General features: G+C 53.3%; 1 protein-coding gene across 1 annotated transcript; it reads left to right on the plus strand.

The window, feature by feature from the left end:
- The first annotated feature begins 16,649 nt into the window (after nt 1-16,649).
- On the plus strand, nt 16,650-21,617 carry LZTS3 (leucine zipper tumor suppressor family member 3). Its single transcript, XM_049779188.1, has 3 exons — nt 16,650-17,164; nt 17,521-18,390; nt 19,163-21,617. The coding sequence occupies exons 1-3, from the start codon at nt 16,715-16,717 to the stop codon at nt 19,862-19,864; spliced, it is 2,022 nt and encodes a 673-aa protein (XP_049635145.1). The 5' UTR covers nt 16,650-16,714; the 3' UTR covers nt 19,865-21,617.
- Nucleotides 21,618-23,368: the final 1,751 nt, after the last annotated feature.

A 23,368-nucleotide genomic window follows, 5' to 3' on the forward strand; every position in this document is an offset into this window, starting at 1 on the left:
CCCAAAAAACAAAAAATTTATCAAAATCATGTTTTAACATTGATAGTGGAATTGGTGTTGGAACATTGTACGCTTAAAACTCAGATATGAATAACTAAACCGTGGTGCCTTAATAAAAATTAATTTTAAATAATACTTAGCTTTTTTTTGGGGGGGTCACACCCAGCAGTGCTCAGGGGTAACTTCTGGCTCTATGCTCAGAAATCACTCTTGGCAAAAAAAAAATCGCTCTTGGCAGGCTCAGGGTGGGGGGGAACCATATGGGATGCCGGGATTCGAACCACCCTCCTTCTGCATGCAAGGCAAACACCCTACCTCCATACTATCTTTTCTGCCCAATATTTAGCTTTCTATATGTGAAAACTTACGTTAGTGCAACAAGTGATTGAAAGAGAACTTATTGGGCCCGGAGAGATAGCACAGCGGTGTTTGCCTTGCAAGCAGCCGATCCAGGACCAAAGGTGGTTGGTTCGAATCCCGGTGTCCCATATGGTCCCCTGTGCCTGCCAGGAGCTATTTCTGAGCAGACAGCCAGGAGTAACCCCTGAGCACCGCTGGGTGTGGCCCAAAAAACAAAAAACAAAAAAAAAAAACAAAAAAAAAAAAAAAAAGAAAGAGAACTTATTTTGTTATTGTTATTGTTCTTGTTTTGGGGGCCATACCTGGTGGCGCTCAGTGGTTACTGCTGGCTCTGTACTCAGAAATCACTCCTGGCAGGTTTCGGGGGACCATATGGGAATGCTGGGAATCCAGCTGTGGTCCCTCCTAGGTCAGCTGCTTGCAAGGTAAACGCCCTACTGCTGTGCTATCACTGGCAGAAAGATAACTTGGTTTTTTGGTTTTTGGGCCACACCCGGTGATACTCAAGGGTTACTCCTGGCTATGCACTCAGAAATTGCTCCTCACTTTGGGGACCATTTGGGGGATTGAACCGCAGTCCGTCCTAGGCTTGCGCGGGCAAAGCAGACACCTTACCACTTGTGCCACCGCTCCAGCCCCCCACGACTTGTTTTATTGTAGTAAAAATATTGTCTCTTTGGGGCCAGAGAGAAGGTCCAACTGTAAGGCATTTATTTTCCTTCTATGTGATGGATCCAGGTTCAAATGCCAGGCATCTCCTGAGTCCCACCAAGAGAGATCCCTGAATGCAGAGCCAAGGGTCAGCTCTTAGGGGCTGGAGAGATAGCATGGAGGCAAAGCATTTGCCTTGCATGCAGAAGGTAGGTGGTTTGAATCCTGGCATCCCATATGGTCCCATAATAGCCTGCTAGGGGTGATTTCTGAGCTTAGAGCCAAGAGTAACTCATGAGTGCTGCCGGGTGTGACCCCCCTCCAAAAAAAAAAGAGTCAGTTCTAAGCACCATTGGGTGTGGTCCCAAAAGAATTAAACAAACAAACAGAAACGTTTCCTCCTAGAAACCTCCAGATTTACATTCAATTTGTTCCCTCCCCTCCAGGTCTTAGGGTTTTATTTACACCCAGCAATTCTGGGGCTTTACTCTTGGCTTTTGTGCTCTGGGGGCTGTGCATTGCTGAGGACTGAACCTGGGCCTTTCACATGCAAAGCATGTGCTCAGCTTTTGAACCCTCCAGCTCTCCCTTCTAAATCTTCCATTTGAGTGTTACTCCTGATGTGAGATACTCCATATTTATCCAGTGCTAGGATCCTACAACAACCTTAGCTTCTTAATCCTTAATCCTCTCTCGGCCACTATGTATTTTACTTAATTTGTCTTCTCTCAGGAGAATGCATGCCCCTCTGGGGCAGGGATTTTGTTTTGTTTTGCTTTAGTGCCACATCCAGCAGTGTTCAGGATTTAACTCCTGGAGGTGCTTGGAGGACCAGAGTCCCTGCAGGGGATTGAGCCTTCATTAGTACTTGACCACCTTTACCTCTATACTATCTCTCCAGCCCACGACATTCTCTTAAATAACTTCCTTTTATCATTTGTTTTGGGGCCACATTCAGCCATATTTGGCGGTTACTCGCTACTCAGTACTTGTGCTTGCCAGGATCACTCTGCAGTGCCCAGGGGGAAAAGTACTGGCTGGCATACACTCGAGCTCACAGAGATGTCTCACACCCCTCTTTTAAATGACTTTCTATCCCTATATAGCATCAGATGCACTATAAGTCATTTACTCATCTGTTAACAGACTAATGATGTATGTATTCAGGTTTTATTTTTTCTTCTTTCTTTTTTTTTTTTTTTTTTTTTTTTTTTTGGTTCTTTTGGGCCACACCTGGCGGTGCTCAGGGGTTACTCCTGGCTGTCTGCTCAGAAATAGCTCCTGGCAGGCACGGGGAACCATATGGGACACCGGGATTCGAACCAACCACCTTTGGTTCTGGATCGGCTGTTTGCAAGGCAAACACCGCTGCGCTATCTCTCCGGGCCCTTGTTTTTCTTAATATGCCTGTGATTTCAGGTGTATTCAGGTTTAAAAAAATTGTTTACACACAGTATATCAGTGACTATCTTTATGTATCATATCGCTTCAGACCCACATTTCACATGCTTATACATTCTCTGATTTCCTCTCATACAGAGGGATACCTAACTTATACCAATTTCGACTATTAAAAACACTACAAGAGGGGCTGGAGAGATAGCATGGAGGTAAGGTGTTTGCCTTTCATGCTGAAGGAAGGTGGTTTGAATCCTGGCATCCCATACGGTCCCCTGTGCCTGCCAGGGGCGATTTCTGAGCATAGAGCCAGGAGTAACCCTTGAGCGCTGGCGGGTGTGACCCAAAAAAAAAACAAAAAAAGAAAAAAGAAAAAACACTCTACAAGGGAGCTTGCTTTGCATACAAGTTTGATTCCTGGCATCCCAGATGGTCCCATGAGAACCATCAGGAGTAATCCCTGAGTGCAGAGCTAGGAGTAAACCCTGAGCACCACTGGGTATAATCTAAAACCAAAACAAAAAAACACAAACAGTATATGAGGGCTAGAGAAATAATACAATGCTTGCTTTGCACACAGCCAATCCAGCTTTAACCCCTGGCACCCCTGTTATTCCCCTGAGCTCCACCAGGAATGATCCCTGAACACAGAGCCAGGAGTAAGCCCTGACTACCTCTGGATGTGGTCCAAAGCAAAAGAAAACAAAACTCTTGACAGGGGCTGGAGAGAGAGAACCTTGCCTTGCAATCAGTTGATGTGGGCTATGGTTCCCCACCCCCTCCAGAAGTAAGCCCTGAGCAGATAGATCTTGGTGTACGGGGAAGGTGGTGCTAGAGGTAAGGTGTCTGCCTTGCAAGCGCTAGCGTAGGACGGACTGCGGGATTGCAGTTCGATCCCCTGGCGTTCCATATGGTCTCCCCAAGCCAGGAGCTATTTCTGAGCTCATAGCCAGGAGTAACCCCTGAGCGTCAAACGGGTGTGGCCCAAAAACCAACAAACCAAACGAAAACACTATAAAAAATTCCCATTTCTCAGGGCTGGAGAGATAGCACAGTGGTAGGGTGTTCACCTTGCAAGCAGCTGACCCAGGACCGAAGACGGTTCTAACCCCAGCATCCCATATGCTCCCCTGTGCGTGCCAGGAGCGATTTCTGAGCACAAAGCCATGAGTAACCCCTGATCATCGCCGGATATGACCCAAAAACTAAGATTTATCTAAAAAAGAAAAAGAAACAAAAGTACTGAATCTTAATATCATATCGTGTTCCTTGTTAATTTTGAAAATCATTTTTAGTTACTGATTTTTTAAGCCACCTTAGAGGTTTGATGTATAATGGTTGTTTTACTCATTTAGCAAACTCAGATTATTATTCCTATTACTATTACAATTATTATTATGTTGGAGTAACTCCTGGTTCTGTGCTCAGAAATCGCCCCCTGGCAGGCTCAGAGACCAGATGGGATGCCAGGAATCAAACCCAGGTCCATTCTCGGTTGGTCGCGTGCAAGGCAAATGCCCTACAGATGTGTTATCCCCCTGGCCCCCTATATTATTTTTATTTTGGGGCCACACCCTGCAGTGCAGTCAGGGGTTACTCCTGACTCTGCTCAGAAATCAATGCTGGCAGGGGCCAGAAAGATAGCATGGAGTTAGGGTGATTGCCTTGCATGCAGAAGGACGGTGGTTCAAATCCTGACATCCCATATGGTTTCCCAAGCCTACCAGGAGTGATTTCTGTGCATAGAGCCAGGAGTAACCCTGAGGGCTGCCAGCAAAACCAAAAACCAAAAAAAAAAAAAAAAAAAAAAAAAAAAGGAAATCACTGCTGGCAGACGCAGGGACCATATGGGACTGAACCCAGGTCAACTGTGTGCAAGGTAAATGCCCTACCCACTGTGCTATTGCCCTGGCCCAGGTTACTATTCATATTATCTAAAATATTTTCTTTATTTCTTACTTGTATATCAGAACTTCCCCCAAAATGAATAGCATAATTGCTTTGCAATTTCTCTTTGGGTATTGGTGTTAGAGACAATTATGGCTTCTTAGAGTAGAACATAATTTTTCCAGGCTCCAATACATGTTTAAGGATAAGAATTATCTTTTCAGGGCCGGGCGGTGGCGCTAAAGGTAAGGTGCCTGCCTTACCTGCGCTAGCCTAGGACGGACCGCGGTTCGATCCCCCAGCGTCCCATATGGTCCCCCAAGCCAGGAGCGACTTCTGAGCGCATAGCCAGGAGTAACCCCTGAGCGTCACCGGGTGTGGCCCAAAAACCAAAAAAAAAAAAAAAAAAAAAAAAAGAATTAGGGGCCAGAGAGATAGCATGGAGATAAGGCGTTTGCCTTTCATGCAGAAGGTCATCCGTTCGAATCCCGGTGTCCCATATGGTCCCCCGTGCCTGCCGGGAGCAATTTCTGAGCATGGAGCCAGGAGTGGCCCCTGAGCACTGCCGGGTGTGACCCAAAAACCACAAAAAAAAAAAAAAAAGAATTATCTTTTCACTGAAACTTAAAATAATTTTTTTTTTGGTTTTTGGTTTTTGGGTCACACCCGGCAGCACTCAGGGGTTACTCCTGGCTCTATGCTCAGAAATCACTCCTGGCAGGCTTGGGGGACCATATAGGATGCCGGGATTTGAACTACCGTCCTTCTGCATGCAAGGCAAATGCCTCACCTCCATGCTATCTCTCCGGCCTGAAAGAATTTTTTGTTTTTGTTTTTGGGCCACACCCCTTTGACGCTCAAGGGTTACTCCTGGCTATGAGCTCAGAAATTGCCCCTAGCTTGGGGGGACCAAATGGGACGCTGGGGAATCGAAGGGAGGTCTGTGCTACACTAGCGCTTGCAAGGCAGACACCTTACCTCTAGTGCCACTTTCCCGGCCTCTCCCCCCCCCCAAAGAATTTTTTAATTGAACTATCTGAACCAGGGACTGGACAGATAGTACAGCAGAATAGGTGACTGACTCGGGTTTCATTCCCTTACCCATTGCAGCCAAAATGGTTCCCTAAGCCTGCCAGAGGTGAAGCCCTAAGCACAGCTGGGTAATGACCCAAAAACAAATGAAATAATTAATAATAATAATAATAATAATAATAATAAAAATTAAAAAAAGAAATAATAAAGTATCAGGCTCCAGATGTTATTTTTCTTTACATGTTCTGGATAATATCTTCAACAACTTTCTTACATTTTGTAATTTTATTTCCCAGAGAATGTTTCTCTTCACCAAGTTTTTATATTCATTAGAACAGAGTTAGATAAAGTATTCCTTGATTTCCCTAGAATTCTTAGACAAAAGCTCATTCCCTATGAAGTAGGAACAGAGGACTATAAAGAGATTAAATTGAAATCAAGATGGATGGGTAGAAATTGGCTTAAAGGAAGTAAAAGCAAGCAGAATTAAATGCCTTACCGACGAAGACAACATATTCTTGACTGAAGAAAATTAAATCTGTGATGAGGAAAAATTAGAGATATTCTCCCAGGATGTAGAGAAAGGGGACAAAGATTGAATTCACAATGGTGGCCCAAAGTGCAAAAATACTATTCTGTCCACTGAATGATCAGGAACATAGATGAAGAAAATCTTTTTATGATAAAGAGAAGACCTCTCTTTTGTTTCTGAAAAATTAATAGAAAAAAGGCTCCCACTGATTTGAGGTTTAAAAAATAAAAAGCCACACAAATATGAAGCGAATGGCTGAGATGAAAGCAAAGTTTGGCTATTGGTTTTTTTTTTTTTTTTTTGGTTTTTGGGCCACACCCGTTTGACGCTCAGGGGTTACTCCGGCTATACACTCAGAAATCGCCCCTGGCTTGGGGAGACCATATGGGACGCCGGGGGATCGAACCACGGTCCCTCCTACGCTAGCGCTTGCAAGGCAGACACCTTACCTCTAGCGCCACCTTCCCGGCCCCAAGTTTGGCTATTGTTGAGTTGCCAAAAAGACAATGACGGTAAGGATAAAATCTTTTGTTTTGTTTTGTTTTTGTTTTTGGGTCATACCCAGCAGCACTCAGGGGTTACTTCTGGCTCTGAGCTCAGAAATCACTCCTGGCAGGCACAGGGGACCATATGGGATGCCAGGATTTGGGCCACCATCCGTCCTTGGTCAGCTACGTGCAAGGTAAACACCCAACTGCTGTGCTATCTCTCCAGTCCAGGATAGAATCATTTTGGTGAGGGAGTTTGACTCAAGATTTAAATTTTTCTTATTTTTCTTTATATTTGTTTTTAGGTCACACTGGCAGGGTTAATTAAGGGTTAATGCTGGCTTTGCAATCAGAAATCACTCCTCATGGGCCAGAGTGATAGCACAGCAGTAGGGCACTTGACTTGCATGCAGCCGACCCAGGACAGGCCCAGGTTCTATCTCTGACATCCCACCTGTTCCCTGAGCCTGCCAGGAGGGATTTCTGAGTGCAGAGCCAGGAGTAAGTTACTTACATACCCAAGGGGTATGGCCCCCAAACAAACAATAACAACAAACAAAAAACAAACCACTCCTGGCAGGCTGGGGAGGGGGTGACTATATGCGATGCTTGGGATTGAACCTGGGTCAGCCCTACTGTTGTGCTATCACTCCAGCCCTTACTTTTATTTATTTATTTATTTATTTATTTATTTATTTATTTATTTATTTATTTTGGTTTTTGGTATCACACTCGCAGTACTCTGGGATTTCTCCTGGCTCTATGCTCAGAAATTGCTCCTGGCAGTCTTGGTTGACCATATGTGATGCCGGTCCGGGATTTGACCCACAGTCCTTCTGCATGCAAGGCAAACGCCCTACCTCCATGCTAGCTCTCTTGTCTCCACTTATTTATTTTTAATTAACAAATTGTTCTTTTGAGCCAGAGAGATAGCATGGAGGTAAGGCGTTTGCCTTTTATGCAGAAGGACCGAGGTTCGAATCCCGGCATCCCATAGGGTCCCCTGTGCCTGCCAGGGGCGATTTCTTTTTGTTGTTGTTGTTTTTTGTTTTGTTTTGTTTTTTTGGGTCACACCCGGCGGTGCTCAGGGGTTACTCCTGGCTGTCTGCTCAGAAATAGCTCCTGGCAGGCACGGGGGACCATGTGGGACACCGGGATTCGAACCAACCACCTTTGGTCCTGGATCGGCTGCTTGCAAGGCAAACGCTACTGTGCTATCTCTCCGGGCCCCAGGGGCGATTTCTGAGCATAGAGCCAGGAGTAACCCTTGAGCGCTGCCGGGTGTGACCAAAAACCAAAACCAAACAAACAAAAAATTGTTTTTGGTTTTTGGGCCACACCCGGTGATGCTCAGGGGTTACTCCTGGCTCTGTGCTCAGAAATCGCTCCTGGCTTGGGGGACCATATGAGGATTGAACCACGGTCCATCCTAGGCTAGCGCGGGCAAGGCAGACGCCTTACCACTTGTGACACTGTTCCGGCCCCTAAATTTTTTTTTGTCAATATCTTTTATTATACTTTCATTACAACTAAAAAATATCTACCAGTTTTGATTCACTTATTATTTTTTTAATTTTTTTATTTTGAATTATGAGAACAAAAGATGCAAAGAAAGAGGACAAGGTAAAGTTACAGTGGAAGGACAATCACCCATAACATAATTCTCAGAAGTAGTCCCCTTGTTGATATCTTAACTTTGAACTTTTAGCCAAAGAACGTTAAGATAAATAAAACAGTGATTCACTTTATTACCTCTTGGTCACTCTTCTAGAAAAGGTTCGCACCCATACAGTTATGTAAATTTTTCCCTATTTATCAAGGCCACCCAGTTACCTTCTATTGCCTTTTCTTTTTTTCTTTTTTTTTTTGGTTTTTGGGCCACACCCAGCGGTACTCAGAGGTTACTCCTGGCTGTCTGCTCAGAAATAGCTCCTGGCAGGCACAGGGGACCATATGGGACACCGGGATTTGAACCAACCACCTTTGGTCTTGGATCGGCTGCTTGCAAAGCAAATGCGGCTGTGCTATCTCTCCGGGCTCCCCTATTGTCTTTTCTTTTTCAAATTTTTTTATATCTTTACTTAAACACCATGATTACAAATATGATTGTAGGGGCCGGCGAGGTGGCGCTAGAGGTAAGGTGTCTGCCTTGCAAGCGCTAGCCAAGGAACAACCATGTTCAATCCCCCGTTGTCCCATATGGTCCCCCCAAGCCAGGGGCAATTTCTGAATGCTTATCCAGGAGTAACCGCTGAGCATCAAACGAGTGTGGCCCAAAAAACCAAAAAAAGAAAAAAACAAAACAAAAAACAAAGCACAAATATGATTGTAGTTGGGTTTCAGTCATTAAAATTGTTATTTTTAAAAGAAATATACGTAGAGAAATGTGTGTGTGTGTGTGTGTGTGTGTGTGTGTGTAATTGTGTAGGGAGGGAGAAAGAGAGAACACAGGCTTCTCTAGAATAGAAAAAGTACCCAAATTTTTGTTTTCTTTTGGGGCTACACCTAGCAGTCCTCAGGGCTTGTTCCTGGTTCTGCACTCAGGATCTTTCCTGAAAAGCTCAGGGAACCAGATAGGGTGCTGAGGATCGAACCCAGATCAACCATGTGCAAGTGTCTTCCCCACTATACTATTGCTCTGATTCTCGATTTTTCGGGGGAGGTTTGGACCACATCTGATGGCTCAGGAGTTATTCCTGGCTCTGTGCTCAGAACTCCTGGCAGGTTCAGAGTGCCCTTTGGATGCTGGGGTTCAAGCCCTGTTGAATTTGTGCAAGGCAAATGCTCTACTACTGTGCTATTGCTCTGGCTCCCTGGTTCTCCAATTATTAAATATTAATTTTTGGGCCATACCCTGCAGCAGGGATGAAGTCAGATCGGCCAAATTGTAATCTTTTTCTACCTGATTCATAAAAAAAAGGTTTATTTTTGCGTGTGGGTTTTGATTTTTAGGCCACACCAGCTGTGCTCAGGGCTTATTCCTGGCTCTGCCCTCGGGTATCACTTTTGGCAGGCTCAGGGGATCATATGGAATATCAGGGACCAAATCATGTTAACAACATGCGAGATAAGTGTCCTACTCTCTGTAATATTGCTTTGGTCACTGACTCAAGTTTTATATAAAATCAAGCTAGCATTTGTGGACATAGACAGTAGAAATGCTTTCACACCGAGGGCAAAGACTTATATAAATATAACTCAGAAGGCCCCCTGAAATAGTAGTGAGAGATGAGTCTGAATAATGAAAACAAACAAACAAAATGGAACATAAAAAACTGCTGGTAGGTCTGGAGAGTGTACAGCAGGTAGGTTGCTTTCCTTGCATGCCATTGACCCAAGTTTCAATCCCTGGCATCCTGTAAGGTCCCCCAAACACTGCCAAGAGGATTCCTGAGTGTAAAGCCAGGAGTAACCCCTAAACATCGCTGGGTGTGACCCCCAAACAAACAAACAAATCAATGGTGACTTTGAGAGAGCAATTATGGAGTTGATCCAAGTGGCTTTTACTTTATTTACTGACCGGTATTTATTTTTGTTTGTTTCAGGGCCACACCCTGCAGTGCTCAGGGCTCACTCCTAGCTCTGTCAGCTAGGGTTGGAGCATGCATGAGTGAAAAATGAAAACTCTAGAATCGGTTGACAGATCACCAACCCCATCCCATCTCACCTATACCAATAGAGACATGGAAAGGTCAAACCCCAACCCGAATAGAGAGAGGCTCTGTCATTATTTATTTATTTACTTATTTATTTTTCTTCCAGGAGGAGAGACCCCTTTGTGCCTCCAGACTTGCTAATGCAAAACCTCCCGCCTGGTGAGATTTGCCACCCAATTCTGGCGTGCGAGGAGGCCCCGGGGGGCGCAGCCCTGCGAGGAGCCACCCGGGGCCCCGCTCAGGCCGGGCGCGGCGCGGCCAGGGTTAAGACGCGCGCCCCGCCCCCGCCTGTGATTGGCTGCCGGGAGTGGTGGGCGGAGTGCAGGGCGCCTGGGGCGTGGCCTGTGTGTCAGGGGCGTGACCTTTCTGACCGTGGGCGTGGCTTACGCTTGCCGCAGCCCCGGGTGGGCGGGCGCGATGGGAGTGTCGCGTAGTTTGAGCGAAGGGGCGTGGTTCGCGTTTGCCGCCGCTGGGGGTGGGCGTGGCCTGGTAGACGCGACGAGTGGCCTGGTAGACGCGACGAGCTTGTCAAGTCGAGCTTTGGGGGCGTGGCGTATCCTGCATGGGCGTGGCCTACGCTTGTCGCAGCCGCTGTTGGGAGCGGCCTGGCGGGCGGTCGCGGAGGACTGTCATGTATGGAGGCGTGGCTTTGTGAGTCAGGGGCGTGGCCTGCCGTGCACGGGCGTGGCCTGGATCGCCGCGGCAGCTGGTGGGCGTGGCCGGGCGGGAGCCTGCGAAGGGCTCGCGAGTATGGGGCGTGGCCTATCGCGCATGGGCGTGGCCCGCGTTTGCCGCAGCCGCGGGTGGGCGTGGCCGGGCGGGCGGGCGCGGGCGCGGGTGCGGGCGGGCGGGGCGCGGAGCGGAGCCGAGCCGGGCCCGCGCCTCGCGCCCCGCCGGGCGGGCTTCGGGCTGCGCCACGAGCCGGGCTGGGAGCGCCCGAGCCGAGCCGAGCCGAGCCGAGCCGAGACCCGCGCGGGACGCCCCGGCGCCGCGAGTAAGTGCGGCGGAGCCCGCGCCCCGCGCCCCGCACCCCGCGCCCCGCACCCGCGCGGGGGGTCCCGGGGATCGGGGGACCCGGTGCGGGTGATGTCATGGCGCTGCGATCGGGCCCGGGGTGGCGGCCCGAGGGGGTGCGGCCCGGATGAGGTCACCGCATCCCTCGCGCCCCGCCCCCCGGCCACGCACGTCGGGGACCCCCGCGCGCCCCCCACCCGCCCGGCAGGACCCCGCGGCCCGCGCCCGCCTCGGGGGCTGCCGCCGTGGGCTGGAGGCGGGTGACGAGCACCCCCATCTCTCCCGCACGGAGGGAGGGCGCGCAGCCCCCTCGGTGCCGAACCGAACCGGCCTCCTCGGAGCCAGAACCCGGGAGCCGGCCCATCTCCCCAGGCCCCCGTGGCCCGGGGAAGAGGAGGCTCCCCGAAGTTCTGCAGGCCTGCTCGCCCCCCGCCCCAGGCGCCCCACTGCCTCTGCTCCCTTCCTCCTCCCCGAATGCATGCATGGCCTTCTGCATGGCTTTGCAACTGGCATTCCCCTCTGCAGCCCTCTGCAGCTCCTCGCTGCCAAGGCCCAGACCTTGCCCCCTCCCAGGATCCCCCCCTTATCGCCATCGATGCCCCCCGGGCACCCACAGGCCAGTCCTGCCTGGCCTGGCCAAGTCTCAGAATAAAATCTTCCCGGAGTGCCCGCAGGTGTCTCCCCCTTGGTCATTGGGGTGTTTCTCCTGGAGGCTGCCTGCCTGGGAATTGGTCTGAGAAGGATGCAGGGTGGGCGCAGAGCTGGGCCTTGCAGGAGTGGGGTAGGGGTTGGTTGAAGGAACTCTGGGGGGAAAGGAGATAGAGGAGGGGGTTCTGAGGACGCTTTGGCCCTTCTCTGGTTCTGGAACTGAGAGGAGTGCCAGCGTCTCCCCAGACACACTTACTGAAGGAAGGTTGCTGCTGGAAGGTAGGTGTGAGAACCCAGCCCGAGGTGACATAACCTGCACGCCGGTTCCACCCCTCATCTCACTGGAGCTGGGATTTACACTTGGAGCTGATGCCTCCAGAACTCTGTCTGCCATGCCTGGCGCTGCTCCGGGAAGAATTTGGGCAAAGCAGGGAGAGTATCTATCGGCTTGTCCTTTGGACAAAGCCCTTCCGACAGCTGTGGGTGCTGGGAGAGGGCAGGAGGGTGGGAAGAAGGGAAGGCAGAGGAAGGCCAGTGAGAAGACCCTAGCAAGGGAACAGGGCAGAGGGCACCTGAGGGCTCTCTAGGAGGTCAGAGGCCTAGATGTAGGGTCTTTGACATCTCTTAACAGAAAGGAGACTGTGCCTTGCTTCCGGGGAGATACTCTGGGCAAACCCCATTGGTGAAGTCCATTTGGCTCCTTATGAGACTTGCTGTTGAAGCAAAAGGTTGAAAGAGGCAGATGGGGGACCCAGAGCAACAGCACAGTGGTCAGGTGTTTTTGCCTTTCACGATGTCGGTTTGATTCCTGGCATCTCATATGGTCCCCTGAGCCTGCCAGGAGCGACTTCTGAGCTCAGGAGTAACCCCTGAGCGCTGCCGGGTGTGACCCAAAAACAAAAACCAAACCCCCCCCCCCCCCCAAAAAAAAAAGGCAGATGGGACAGGGATCGACTGCCTCGGAGATAGAGGCAGAGCTTGGCTACTGGCTGCCTCCCCCGGTTGTTGAGTTCAGGCCACGAGGCCACCTTTGCAAACCACACTCAGCTACCTGGCCACAGCAGGACCTTGACCCAGACATGAAGCTCCAACTCTCCCTGGGCTCTGTTCTGCCTATCAGAACACATCTGCCTCTTTTTGTCCCGCCAGCTCCAGCTGGAGTTTTGAAAGCAGCCGTCTTGGTACAAGCCGGGGAGAGGGAAGGGGCAAAACACACTGGCACAGAATGGACCGTGACAAGTCCACAGGCGCTGTGGCTAGAAACGCTTTGTGCATCGAGGCCCCCAGATTGTGGGCTGACTGTCAGGTGGCAGTCACGTTGGTTCTCCAAGTAGAGCATGAGTTTGGGGAGGCTGGAGAGGCAGTCAGGAGGGGCTGGAGTGGTAGGAGTGGTAGGCCAGTGGGTAGGTTGTTTGCCTGGCACGTAGCCGACTTGGGTTTAATACCTGGCATTCCATATCGTTCTCTGAGCACAGATAGGAATGTAGGAATGACACCTGGAGTACTGAGGCAGGAGTAGGTACTGAACACTGCTGGGTGTGACCCACCCCCCGCATCCCCCACCCCTCAAAAAAGAGAGAGAGTCAGGAGCCCTCATTTCTATCCTGGATTCTCTGGGGAATCAGTGGGGGCAGAGGGACACACTATCAGCCTCAGCCTGGAGGCAGGCGAGTTGTTTTTGCCAGGATGGCAGAGACAGTAGCACACCCCTTCGAGCTGAGCTCCACTATTTACCGAGCACCACCTCCAACACCCCCTCACATGCCCATGATCACCGAGATTGCATCTGAGGTTTGCTCCTGGCCACTCCTAGGCCTCTGGCACACTCATCTCACTATTGACACCAGCACATTCAGGTTCCCATCAAAGATACTTTATTATTATTATTATTGTTATTGGTTTTTTTTGTGTATGGTTTTTGGGTCACACCCGGCAGTGCTCAGGGGTTATTCCTGGCTCCATGCTCAGAAATTGCCCCTGGCAAGCACGGGGGACCATATGGGACGCTGGGATTCGAACTGATGATCTTCTGTATGAAAGGCAAACGCCTTACCTCCATGCTATCTCTCCGGCCCCAATTAATATTGTTGTTATTATTATTATTATTAATTATTTGGGTTTTAGGCCATACCCGGCATGTTCATGGGCTACTCCCTGCTCAGAGCTGGGGGACTGTGCAAAACATATTTTATTTTATTTATTTATTTATTTATTTTGGTTTTTGGGCCACACCCGGCGGTGCTCAGGGGTTACTCCTGGCTGTCTGCTCAGAAATAGCTCCTGGCAGGCACGGGGGACCATATGGGACACCGGGATTCGAACCAACCACCTTTGGTCCTGGATCGGCTGCTTACAAAGCAAACACCGCTGTGCTATCTCTCCGGGCCCAACATATTTTATTTTTAAAATAAGAGATAGCAAGCACATGGATAGAGCTTTGCCTTGCGCACCAAGACTCGGATTTGTTTGATCCCCGGCCTCCCACCTGGTGCCCTAAGCACTGTAGCAGTGATTCCTGAGTGCAAAGCCAGAAATCACCCCTAAGCATTGTCAGTTTTGGCCCAAAACTCAAAAAATAAAGTGAAAAAAGAGTTTAACTATCTTAGCTTATTACCTTTTCAGCCTTCTTGCTTTGAAGGAAACTTTTTTTTTATTTTTGGTTTTTGGTTTTTGGGTCACACCTGGCAGCGCTTAGAAATCGCTCCTGGCAGGCTCGGGGGACCATATGGGTTGCCAGGATTCGAACCATTGGGCTTCTGCATGCAAGGCAAACAAACGCCCTACGCCCATGCTATCTCTCCGGCCCTGGAAACTTTCTCATCTTCTCCAAACCCCTGTACCTCTGAGTCCGCCTTGTGGTGCTTTTCTGGAACTAGAACTGCCACTGAACACGTGAATGTCGTGTTCTCCAGTTCATTTTCCGTGGTTTCTTGAGACGCCCTCGACATTCTTGAAGCCCCTACCCCTTCATAGAGGTTTGCAGGGCTTATCTTCTCCTGCCCTTCCTGCCCCCACACTGTCCCCAAGGTAGGGCTCTAACACCCTAGCTTGATGCCAGACCCCACCCACACCCCTGCTGAAAGCTGGCGCTCCCTCTTTCTTTCCATCTGGTACGTGTGAGGTTGCTTTCTCTGGTCTCCCCCAAAGCACCCATTTCCCTCAGACACATTTCCTGGCGATGGTTGTCACCCCTTCTCTCCTGGCTCCTTCTCTCTCTGAAGCTCACTGGTATGAAATTTTGTCAGGTCTCCCCCAGATGAGGCCTGTGGCTGCTGGTTCCAAGCCTCTGACCACTCAGCAATCTTTCTTCCAGGATGCTCCACTGCTCCCAGGGAAGCTTTCAAGATGGGGGGTCCTGTTCAGGATGGGGGGGTTGTATCTGGATCAGGGGTCTCAAACATTTTGTGGCCCTGCCCTAGAAGAATCTTTTTTGTTTTGTTTTGTTTTAGTTGTTTGGGTCACACCCCCCAATGTTCAAGGCTTACTACTGACTTTGCACTCAAGGATCACCCCGACTTTGCCTCCTGCGGCCCCCAGGTAAATTGAGTTTGAGACCCCTGATCTGGGCTGAGACCTGCAGCCTGCTGGGAGTGGGGGAGAGGGCTGGCCAGGAACCTGATGGAGGCAAAGGTTGCCCAGAGCATTGATTTGAGGAGCAGCCCCTTGTCCCCTGGTGAAGCCTGCACTCAGATTAGTCTCAGCTTGGGGCACTATTCTGTGTGATGGCCAGATGCCTCAAAAGGGCCAGAGTTTGGCCAGGCTCTCCCTGCAGTGGGGCCTGGCTGCAAACACACTACAAGTGGTAGAGGAAGGCTGGGAAAGCTCTCCTGGGTAAGCCGAGGCATTCCTGCATGCCTTCTGGTGGGAGCAGGGAGCCAAAGCCTGCGGGCTACTCCTTGCCACGACTGGCATGACTGTGGAAGCGTCTACACCCGCAGCAGGGCCTGCCGTGCCGCTGTCCAGCTGGATTTCGGGGATCTCTGAGACAGGTGTTCTTGGGTGCAGACGTGAGACAAAGGAACGAGGAAGCTGGACCTCTCTGAGCACAGGTAACCCGAGTCCCTGCTCCCTCTGCTCCCCTAACTCCGTCCCACGGGGGGGTGGGGGGGGCCCTGGGGGCGGAGCTGGGAGTGGGGGCAGGCAGGGGGGGGGAGAGCAGCGGAGAATTTCACGGAGAACTGAGCAGGTTCAAGGTCCTCACGGAGAAAGGGGGAGGGGAGCAACCCAGGAAGACTTCCTGGTGGCAGTGAATTCTTGGCGGGCGCCCCTCGGGGCGGTGCTGGGGGGCGGTCTGTCCTTCCTCCCTTCCTCCCTCTCGGTGCACAGAGGCCCGGACGGAACGGCAGCCCGGCAGCCCGGCATGGCCCAGCCTGCCCGCCCCAGGTCGCGCCTCTGGATCGGGCCGAGCCCGGACTGCGAGAGGGGGGCGCCTGGCCCCTGCACCCCGGGCCTCGGAGGGCCCCAGGCTTGAGGCCCCTTCGGCCCCCACTTGAAAGCGGCGTGGAAAGGTAAGGAGACACCCTGCACTGGTCCCGAACCCGCTAAGGGGAGACCCTTAGCTGCAAGTTCTAGGTTAGGGGCGGGCACCCCCTAGCAGGTCCCCACAGGGCGGGTTCGACTCCCTGGCTCACCCCTTCGCTTCCCTGCAGAAAGCAGGCCTCATGCCCGGGGCAAGACAGGTTCAGGCCCGCAGGACAGTTACTCTGTCTTAGCAAGGTTGAGGGGGTCGCACCCGGTGTCTGGGATGCTCTTGGGGAGGTGGCTGGAACCCTAAGGGCCCACAAAGGCGAAAGGGTATGTGCGTGCATGGTGTGCTGGGTGGTTTGAGCACGAGTGCTTGCATGGCTAGCATCCCAGGACCTGCTGTCATTCTGACCTGGGGTGTCATTCACATGGGGTGGCTATGAACTCCTGTGCCCATGGTCGGGAAGGCACCCCAGCAGAGGAGCAAGTGGTGCTGCGGTTGCCCTGCGGGTGTGGGTGGGTTCTGACCATGCTCTGCTTGCACCCCTCTTTCTCCAGGACACCCCCTCCACCGAGGCCCAGCCATGGCCAAACTGGAGACACTCCCCGTGCGAGCTGACCCAGCGCGGGACCCCCTCCTGGCCTTCGCCTCGAGGCCCTCTGAGCTCGGACCCCCAGACCCTCGCCTGCCCATGGGCAGCGGGGTGGCCCACGCCCCCGAGTTTGCCATGAAGAGCGTGGGGACCCGCACGGGGCCTGGGGTCAGCCAGGGCAGTTTCCCTGGAGCCCGCAGCAGCGCGTCGGGGGGCAGCAGGGAGAGGCCGGGCCGGTACCCCTCGGAGGACAAGGCTCTCGCCAACTCCCTGTACCTCAACGGCGAGCTGCGGGCCAGCGACCACACCGACGTCTGCGGCAACATGGTGGGCAGCAGCGGTGGCAGCAGCAGCAGCGGTGGCAGCGACAAGGCCCCTCCGCAGTACCGAGAGCCCGGCCACCCGCCAAAGCTCCTGGCCACCTCTGGCAAGCTAGACCAGGTCAGCCCCAGGGGCTCCTTTGGCGGGGAGGGCAGCTGACCTGAAAGGAGGGGATGGTGGTAGTTGAGCTTGGAGGGTGTGACAGATGGTGAGCTGGGGAACCTTGGGGCCAGTTGCAGCCCTGAGACTCGGGCCACCGACCTGGGTGTGATGGTGGCAGAAGAGCTGGATCTGGGTGTGATGGAATGGGTGGCAGGGTGGGAGACGGAGACCCAGCCAGGAAGGACTCTCAGGCTGGGGAGACAGTGTGAGCGGGAGGTGAGCCATCCATCCACACCCTCTCCCCAGTACTCCGTGGCCCTCCAGAGCGCAATGACTGACCCCATCTGCCTCCCCTTTCTTTGCTTTTCCTGCAGTGCTCAGAGCCCTTAGTCCGGCCTTCAGCATTCAAGCCTGTTGTCCCCAAGAACTTCCACTCCATGCAGAACTTGTGTCCCCCGCAGACCAATGGGACCCCCGAGGGACGCCAGGGCCCCAGTGGCCTAAAGGGCGGCCTGGACAAGTCTCGGACGATGACTCCGGCCGGCGGGGCTGGAGGTGGCCTCTCCGACTCAGGCCGCAACTCCCTCACCAGCCTGCCCACCTACAGCTCCAGCTACAGCCAGCACCTGGCCCCCCTCAGTGCCTCCACCAGCCACATCAACCGCATCGGCACTGCTGGCTACAGCACGGGAGGTGGCAGCGGTGGTGGCAGCGGTGGCGGGTCAGGCTACCAGGACCTGGGGACGTCGGACAGCGGCCGGGCCTCCAGCAAGAGCGGCTCCTCTTCGTCCATGGGGCGGCCGGGCCACCTGGGCTCTGGGGAGGCAGTGGGGGGCGGCCTGGCCTTCGCCGCCTGCTCCCCTCCCTCGCCCAGCGCCCTGATCCAGGAGCTGGAGGAGCGCCTGTGGGAGAAGGAGCAGGAGGTGGCGGCGCTGAGGCGCAGCCTGGAGCAGAGCGAGGCAGCGGTGGCCCAGGTGCTGGAGGAGCGGCAGAAGGCCTGGGAGCGGGAGCTGGCCGAGCTGCGGCAGGGCTGCAGTGGCAAGCTGCAGCAGGTGGCCCGCCGCGCCCAGCGTGCCCAGCAGGGCCTCCAGCTGCAGGTGCTGCGGCTGCAGCAGGACAAGAAGCAGCTGCAGGAGGAGGCGGCCCGGCTGATGCGGCAGCGGGAGGAGCTGGAGGACAAGGTGGCAGCATGTCAGAAGGAGCAGGCGGACTTCCTGCCCCGGATGGAGGAAACTAAGTGGGAGGTGCGGGCTGGGGGCAGGGCCTTCTCCCTCTGTGCCTCCTTCCTGATTTCCCCCTGGAGGAACCCAGCGAGGGACTGGCCCCTCAGGCCTTCTAGTTGTCCTCTGGGGCCCAGAGGCTGCTTTTTTGGGGCTGTGTCTTTTATTGTTTTTTTGGGGGGGGTCACACCTGGCAGTCAGTGGTGAGGGCTCCTCTTGGTTCAGAACTTGTGGGTCACTCCTACTGCTACTGAGGGACCTTGCAGAGCCAGAGGAAGCACTCCCAACTTTTTGAGCTATCTTCCTGTCTCTCTCTCCCTGTCCCTCTCTCCTTTCTCACGGTCCCTCTTTCTCTCCTCTCTCTTCTCTCTCTCTCTGTGTCTCCTTTTTGGGGGGCGCACTCTTGGAGGTGCTGGGGGAGATGTAGTCCTAGCTGGGTGCATAGGGTGCTAAGGATCAAACCCGGGCTCCCGCATGCAAGGCATGTCCTCCAGCCCTTTGAACCTTCTTTCTCCCCAGGGCTCTTGTGTTTTGGTGGTGGTGGTGGTGGTGGGTCTCTCTCCATAGTGCTGGGGGTCTAACCCTGCACTCCTCCAGGCAAAAAAACATGTGCTCGGGCACCCACGCGGCCAACTCCACCCTGTGCACCATGCACTGAGCTGGCCCTGAGTGAACCCTGGGGAGACCGGACGGCTCTGGGCCTGGGCCTGGCCCTTGGCCGAGGTGGTGGGGGAGCCAGCCAGGCCCTGCCTGCCTTCATTCAGCCCAGCCTCTCCTCTCTGCCGACCCTGCCCAGGTGTGCCAGAAGGCCGGGGAGATCTCGCTGCTGAAGCAGCAGCTGAAGGACTCGCAGGCCGACGTGTCGCAGAAGCTGAGCGAGATCGTGGGCCTGCGCTCGCAGCTACGAGAGGGCCGGGCCTCCCTGCGCGAGAAGGAGGAGCAGCTGCTGAGCCTGCGGGACTCCTTCGGCAGCAAGCAGGCCAGCCTGGAGCAGCTGGGCGAGGGCGAGCAGCACAGCCCCGTGGGCCTCAAGCCGTCGCTGAGCCCCGTGGACCCGGCCGAGCCGCAGGACGCGCTGGCCGCCTGCGAGAGCGACGAGGCCAAGATGCGCAGGCAGGCCGGGGTGGCGGCCGCCGCCTCGTCCGTGTCCCTGGACGGGGAGGTGGAGGCCGGGGAAGGCGGCACGCGGGCCCTGCGCAGGGAGGTGGGCCGGCTGCAGGCCGAGCTGGCGGCCGAGCGCCGGGCCCGGGAGCGCCAGGGCGTGAGCTTCGCCGAGGAGCGGCGCGTGTGGCTGGAGGAGAAGGAGAAGGTGATCGAGTACCAGAAGCAGCTGCAGCTGAGCTACGTGGAGATGTACCAGCGCAACCAGCAGCTGGAGAGGCGGCTGCGGGAGCGAGGGGCCGCAGGGGGCTCCAGCACGCCCACCCCGCTGCACGGGGAGGAGAAGAAGGCCTGGACACCCTCCCGCCTGGAGCGCATCGAGTCCACCGAAATCTGATGCCCTCCCTGGGCCGGGCTGTGGCCTTGTGACCGAAGGCCAGAGTCTCCCAGACCACCCCCCAACCCACCCATGCCACTCCTGCTCCCCCACCATCTCATGCCTGTGACCCCAGATCCCCCAGACCAAAGAGGTTCTCAGACGCAGCTGTGACCAGTCCCCTCCTGACCCGCGCTTGGAACTTCCTTCCACGGAGGAAAGAGAGAGGGCAGAGCGAGTGGGGACCAGCCTTCCTCCCCGATCTCTTCTTCCTTGGCACTCCCCAGATGGAAATCGAGGCAGCAGGCCCGTAGGTCGGGAGGTACCCTGTCCCTTCGGTGTAGGCCGCTTCCATGGGCCACCCAGTGTCCAGGGATGTGCCCTCCTCGTTAGCCATACAGCTGACTGAGGGGGCCCACAGGGGCCTGCCCTGCAAAGCTGACAGGCAGCCCTGGGTCAGGCCTCTCTCCTTCCTGGGAGGAGTAGAGGGCTTGCTTATGGTTGAGAGGCTATGCCAGCCTCTCCCCCCAAGGTCTTCTGAGCATGTCCTGTGTCCTGTGGCTATGTGTGTGGAGGAAATAGGGTGGGGCTGGAGGCTGGGGACCCAGGGAATGGCTGCCCTCCCATTTCTGGGAAGCTTCTCTTGCTGGTTTCTTAGCCCCCCCCACCCTGCCTGGGTCCACAGGGATCTTAAGGGATCTCAGGGATCCGGGCTGTTCCATCTGCTTGTCTGATCCCACACTCAGGGCCACTGCCCGGCTCTAGTTGCAGTGACTCTGCTCCCTGCCTCTCAGGCACTCCCCTCACCCAGTTTCTGAGGTCAAATGAGTGTCTGTGCTGTCTTCCAGTGTCCTTCCCCTCTATCCCCAGAAGCCTCTGCTTTCACGCTCAGACTATCATCATTCCAGGCCACCTCTTCCCCACCCTCACCTTTTCTTCCAGTAGGAAATTCTGCTTGATCTTTGGTGCACTGCCTACTTGCAAGCTCCTTGGGCCCAAGCCTGAGCTTTAGGCCCTTGTTTTGGGGTCCCGGGTTGGTGGTGGTGGTTGTGATTCCCTTAAAGAACAAGTCTGATCTGAGTGAGAAAATCATTGGCCCCTGGGTTCCCCGGGCACAGAGGGGCCCAAGGTTTGCCCAGGTTGGGCCTGGCATGGTCATTCCTGGGGGTCAGGATAGCCAGTGTCACTTCCTCGCTCCTCTCAAGGCCCTCTCAGAGGGAGGGGAAAAGGCACATTTCTAATTCACCAGCAATAAAAATTAGAGGAGGCTTGGCCCTCAGCCCTTGTATTTTCTCTTTTCACTCTCTCCCATCCCCAAGACTGGGTTTTGGGGGCCAGAGTGGACTGAGCTGGCAACTACTGTGAGCAAGTCCCCCCACCCCCTGACAAGCTTCCTCCCATGACTGGTGACTGTTTAATGAGTTGTGTGTGCCCCACAAAGCAGGAGTATGCTCGGTGTGGACTCTCAGCCTTGCACAGCACCCCTGGGGGCCCACATCTGCCTGTTCAGATGCATGGGGAGGGGGCCTATCCTTGCAGTCACTGCCCATTCCACTCACCCCTCACTGGGCCAGGGCCAGAGGTGCAGGGGAAGAGAAGGCATTAGTAAGAGAAACAATAGACAAAAAATATGAACAGACTCAGCTTTGGACTTCCAGTACAAAAGAAATTATATATAAATATATATATAAATATATATCTCTACCATATGTGATGGAAAGACTTTGTTTTCTTTTCCCAAAGAAATAAAATGGAGAAAGCCTCTTGAGTGGCACTCGTGGATCTGTTTGTGTCTTTGCAGGTGTGGGAGGTGAGGCCTGGGTCAGGGTATGGAGGGCCAAGTGAGAGAAAATAGTTCCATGAGAAAGGGCAGTCAGTGGTGTGCAGGTAGGTTACTGCAGAGCCGGAGAGCCACCATATTTCCTTGAGGGAGTGGTGGTTCCATAGTTCTGCCTAACTGGACAGTTAATACCATTAGCCAGAGGGGTTTTGAGGGGCCAGAGTGGTGACGCAAGTGGTAAAGTGTTTGCCTTGCACACGCTAACCTAGGATGGACTGTGGTCCGATCCCCCTGCATCCTATATGGTCCCCCAAGTCAAGAGTGATTTCTGACCACTTAGCCAGGAGTAACCCCTGAGCTTCACCGGCTGTAGCCCCAAAACCAAAACAAAACAAAACAAAAAACCCCAACAACTGTGCTATTGTGAAATAATTTTTATTTATTTAGGTCTCTGGGCCACACCCAGCAGTGTTCAGGGGCTTATTGACTCTGCATGTAGGGATCACTCCTGGACACTATCTCTCCAGCTCTGTGCTAATTTTTTAGAGGAGTCACACCAAGTGGATGCTTGGGGATTGCTCCTGACTCTGATCAGGGACACTCTTGGGGCTGCTAGTGGATCAAAGTGCTGGGGATAGAACCCATGGTTGGTCACAGGTAAGGCAGGCACCTTAACCTCTGTACTATCGTTCCAGCCTTCTATTTTTTTTGTCATGCTCACAAGGCTGATGCAAGGGTGGGTATGGGTCTCTTCCAGCCCATAACCTCGAGGCTGAACTTGGGGAAGAGAGAAAGGGAAGACTGTTAGTCACAGACCACTCACAGGGAAGCATTGTTAGAGCAATGGACTTTGTTTATTGAAGGTAGGGACAAGGCTTTTAAGGGTAAACTTTAGGTGGGAAACAGAATGTGGGTAATAAAGTTTAGACATTACAGCAACAAGATAATATACAGAGACAACAGTTACAAGGTACATGGCATCATTGATTTGGATGGTATGCAAAAATAGTGGTTACAAGCCCATGGCATCATTAAATCAGGAAGCATGTAAAGATAGCAGTTGCAGGGCCGGGCGGTGGCGCAAGAGGTAAGGTGCCTGCCTTGCCTGCGCTAGCCTTGGACGGACCGCGGTTCGATCCCCCGGTGTCCCATATGGTCCCCCAAGCCAGAAGCAACTTCTGAGCGCATAGCCAGGAGTAACCCCTGAGCGTCAACGGGTGTGGGCCAAAAACCAAAAAAAAAAAAGATAGCAGTTGCAATGCTTTTGGCACTATTAGCCCAGACAGGTTGTCTGACTTGGATGACTTTCTCCTGCACTCATAATAGCAGGGATACAGGTCTATAACCAGAGACTTTCTTTTATATTCAAGGCCAGCTTGCAGAAATCCCCTTATTTCCCAACTTCACAACAAGGTCTCCCCAAATCAAGAATAGGTCTTCTACTACGAATAGCACCATCTGACTTCATTCTAACAGTAGTCTGTCTACTGCGCCATAAATCTGAATGCAGAAGATTAAGATTTTCAAGCCTTCTCCTCTCCCAACCTCAGTGCGCTGTCCCCTCCATGCCACCAGGTGGCCACCACTTCTCTGGAAAGAGACTAAGGCGGTAGAGCTTGCCCAGAAGTGACCCTGAGGTTTTCTTTTTTATTGCAGCCAGCCCAGGCTCCTCCCACTTGAGGCAGTAGAGAGGAGCTGTATTGTCATGGCAGCTCCCGCAGGCCTATTTTATTCATCCCTTGGAG

This window comes from Suncus etruscus, chromosome 9, assembly GCF_024139225.1.
Source record: "Suncus etruscus isolate mSunEtr1 chromosome 9, mSunEtr1.pri.cur, whole genome shotgun sequence".
NCBI lineage: Eukaryota > Metazoa > Chordata > Mammalia > Eulipotyphla > Soricidae > Suncus > Suncus etruscus.